At 37.7% G+C, this 3,567-nt stretch overlaps 1 protein-coding gene across 1 annotated transcript; it reads right to left on the bottom strand.

The window, feature by feature from the left end:
- On the bottom strand, positions 2,166-3,066 carry LOC107640175 (ethylene-responsive transcription factor ERF027-like). The gene has a single exon (XM_016343726.2). The coding sequence runs from the start codon at positions 3,044-3,046 to the stop codon at positions 2,450-2,452; it is 597 nt and encodes a 198-aa protein (XP_016199212.1). The 5' UTR covers positions 3,047-3,066; the 3' UTR covers positions 2,166-2,449.

Below are 3,567 nucleotides of genomic sequence, written 5' to 3'. Positions count from 1 at the left end.
TGGAGGAGATGATGGCTATAGCGCTGAGAAGATATGCGAGCTTGAGGGGCGGTGGTGGTGGAGCTTGAGCTTGCTTTGTTCTGCAAATGAGAAAGAACGAGAGAGACAGGGGTTGTGTTCTACTGGTTCAGTGTTTAAAAAAGAGGAGAAGAAGGAAAAGGTAGCTACGGCGGTTAGGGTGGCTGGCGGTGGCACTGTGGGTGAGGAAAGGAGAAGAAGAAGTGAGGAATGCTAGGTTTATCTCCTTTGATTTGTGTGCTGTGAATGGAGCTCGGGTAATGGTGTAACCATTTCTTACAGAAAAAAAAATTAATTTTTTCGACAGAATTATCGACGGATTCTCTTTTTCGTCTGTAATTTATGCTAATTTATTTTCTTGTTTTCCGACAAAAAATCTCTCTGAAATTCCGTCTGTATTTCTGTGGGATAAAATCCGTCGGAAATATCCGTCTGTAATAACCAGTTTTATAGTAGTGTTTAAGTCAAATGAGACTTATAATCATAGTTATCAAACCCAGCTCGATCCGGCCGATTTGACCGAAAATCTGGTCACCGGGTCACCTGACCGGACCGAGCCACTCGTTGAACCACCCATGCAATAGACCCGGTCAAACCCGGTTCGACCCGACGGATTTCATGCGAATCCGGTGATCCGGCCGGTTAATCAAACCCGGTTCGGGTCATGTTTATTAATTTTCTTTTTATTTTTTTCCTAAAACGGTGTTGTTTCAGACGCCCACATCCCCCTTTTTGAATGAACGAACCTAACTCCCTAAGCCTTGTGTCTGAGTGGAACCAACCCTCCTCTCTAGCCAGCCTCATGCCCTCATCTCTCTGTCTCTTATCTCTCGAGCTCGGCGTCGGCAGCGGGCAACCCCTCACCCTAACCTCGTCACTCTCTCGAGCTCGGCGCCGGCATCCCCTCATCCTCACCTCGTCTCTCCCCTCATCGTCAGTTCGTCACTCCCTCGGCGTCGTCAGTTCGTCACTCTCAGTCTTTGGGTCTCTCACCGTGAGTCCGTGACCCTACGTTCACTTCGTCGGAACCAGTGAAGCAGTATCTGCTCCCTCGGGTGGTGGTGGTGGTCGTCTTCTCAACCAGGTTAGCTCCAGTATTTGACCATGTTCTTTCTCTAGTTCAATGTTGATTTCAGTGAATCTGGTGGTTGTTTCTATTTTATTTAGTTTTTAGAGTTGTTGCTGTTCTTTCTATTTGTTGAATGTTGGTTTTTTAGAGTTGTTCTTTCTATTCTTTCTTTGGTTTGATGTAAATTTTAGTTAGAATTATTATTGAATCTGGCAGTTGCTGCTGTTGTATGGTTTTTTTAGAGTTGTTGTTGAACCTGAGAAAATTTTAGTGAACTTCGGTTGAATAGTTAAATTTGTTGTTGATTATCATTAGTGAACTTTGGTGGTTATTGATTATCATTAGTTGTTGATGTGTTGCTGTGTTTCTTTTGCTTGAATTAAAAGGCTTTCCAACTAGCCATTGTACCTGAGATTGTGAGAAGTCCTTCCTCTTCTTTGGAGCTTGTTTTTGATCCCCAGAAAAATGGAGTGATAAGAACAACTTGCTTTTTCAATGGATCATTGCTCAATTCGGTGGGTAATTTCTACTAATTTGCCAGAAAAGCTCTTGTTTTTCCTTCAGGAGTTGGTTGGTGGCATGGACACCTAGTCCTTTCTTATTTTTGGAATTTCTAACAATCATAGAGCTTATAATAATAGAGGGAAAACTAATTCTATTTGGGGTCATTGTAAATAAATTGTGAATTTACTGTTTGTATTATCTTTCACTCACTTTTGTTGATTTAAATTAAAAAAGTATTTTGTACTAGAGACTAATATATTATTTTTTTTAGATCATTAGTTATGTTTAAAAATTAATATTGAATTATTAATATTTGTAAAGATTTATGTTTTAAATTTTAAGATATTATTTTAATTTTATTCTTATAATTTTAATTTTTTTTAGTTACAACCAAATTAACCGGATAAATCAGTGACCTACTGATTAAACCAATAATTCAATAACCCGGTCATATAAAACTGAATTAATTACTGGTTCGTCGATTTTGATAACTATTCTTATAATAACCAACTAAACTTAGTACTCATAAAATACCAAATAACTTATTATTATTATATCAGATTAATTGGTAAAAGTGATATTACAAATAAAGTAAATCCGAATCTGGTCTGTCTATAATTTCCACCCTTGCCGGTGGTCAACTATTAGCTTGAAGATAGCATATGCATGCATATAATTATATGAAATTAAACAAATAAAGAAAATGATAACGATTGAATTGTAGCATTCTCGATATACCTACATAAACTAGCTAGGAACATATTTTCTCTTTATTTCTTAATTAACATAACCAAGGTCTAGCAAGTATGGAGAACACTCTTTTATTCCCTGTTAATTAATTTTCCATGCTCAATTAAGTCAAAAGTAACTCCACAAACTGTCACCGGAGTTGTACGATGGCGGAGATGGGCTCAGTATTATTCTCGGCGGCGACAGAAGCATGCCCTCAGCCATATCCACCAGCAAACTTGGCATGCGGAATATAGCTTCCTCGTCCATGAAATCATTATCCTCATACCATGATGATGATGAACACAAAGCCGTACTAATAATATCGTTGTTGTTAATACCATCAACAAGAGTGTTATTATCATTATTATTATTATTATTATTATTATTAACAGTAATAATGTGAGGAGTGGTGATGGGTTCTTGAGGGTTCTTCTTCATCAAAGCGGCAGCAGCAGTGGCAGCCCTGCGGATGTCATCAGGGGAGTTAGTAACAGGAATTTGGTACTTTCCAGCTGACTCAGGAAGGTTGAGAACGGCGCTGTCGCCTTTGAGTGCTAATGCGGCAACGTCGTAGGCGGCAGCCGCCATCTCAGCCGTGGGGAACGTCCCCAGCCATATTCTTGAAGCCTTACGTGGCTGCCGGATTTCGGAGACCCATTTGCCTCCTCGACACCTGATTCCGTGGTACAGCGGGTGCCTCTTTGAAGATGATGATGAAGCCATACATCTATGAAGAAGCTTAATAAGATGGATGTGGGGAGCAATAGCATATATAATAGGCAATGTTCCTTTATATATAGAAAAGAGAGGGGTAACTTATAAATAGATACATACGCTTTCTGTTTTGAATTTCTCAAGATATTTTTAAGTCCTATACGACAGGGATTAATCCACTACGAAAGTACGAATAAAGGTTGTAACGAGTTTGCATTTATGAGCTGAGATTGGATCAGACACTTGCTTAACTGACTAATTATTAGACAAAATTGATTTCGTCAGCCAATGAAATGATTATGAGTGTCACCCTTACTGTGTCTCGGTTAAAATTTTTTGACATCTTTCACATTTTTATCATTCATCCACGGACTCACAGTTAAAAAATTTTGATGTTAAAATTAAAAAAAATTTTGTATCACGAATAAAAATTTTTAATGTTATTTATTAATAAATTTTATATAATTTAAAATTCTTTTTTTTTTTATTTTTTTTCATCATCATCATTATTTTTTTATTTTCTTATTCAT

The sequence above is a fragment of the Arachis ipaensis genome, chromosome B05 (genome assembly GCF_000816755.2).
Source record: "Arachis ipaensis cultivar K30076 chromosome B05, Araip1.1, whole genome shotgun sequence".
NCBI classification, from domain to species: Eukaryota; Viridiplantae; Streptophyta; class Magnoliopsida; order Fabales; family Fabaceae; genus Arachis; species Arachis ipaensis.
The sequence above is the reverse complement of the archived record's forward strand: the minus strand, read 5'-3'. Positions and strand labels throughout refer to the sequence as shown.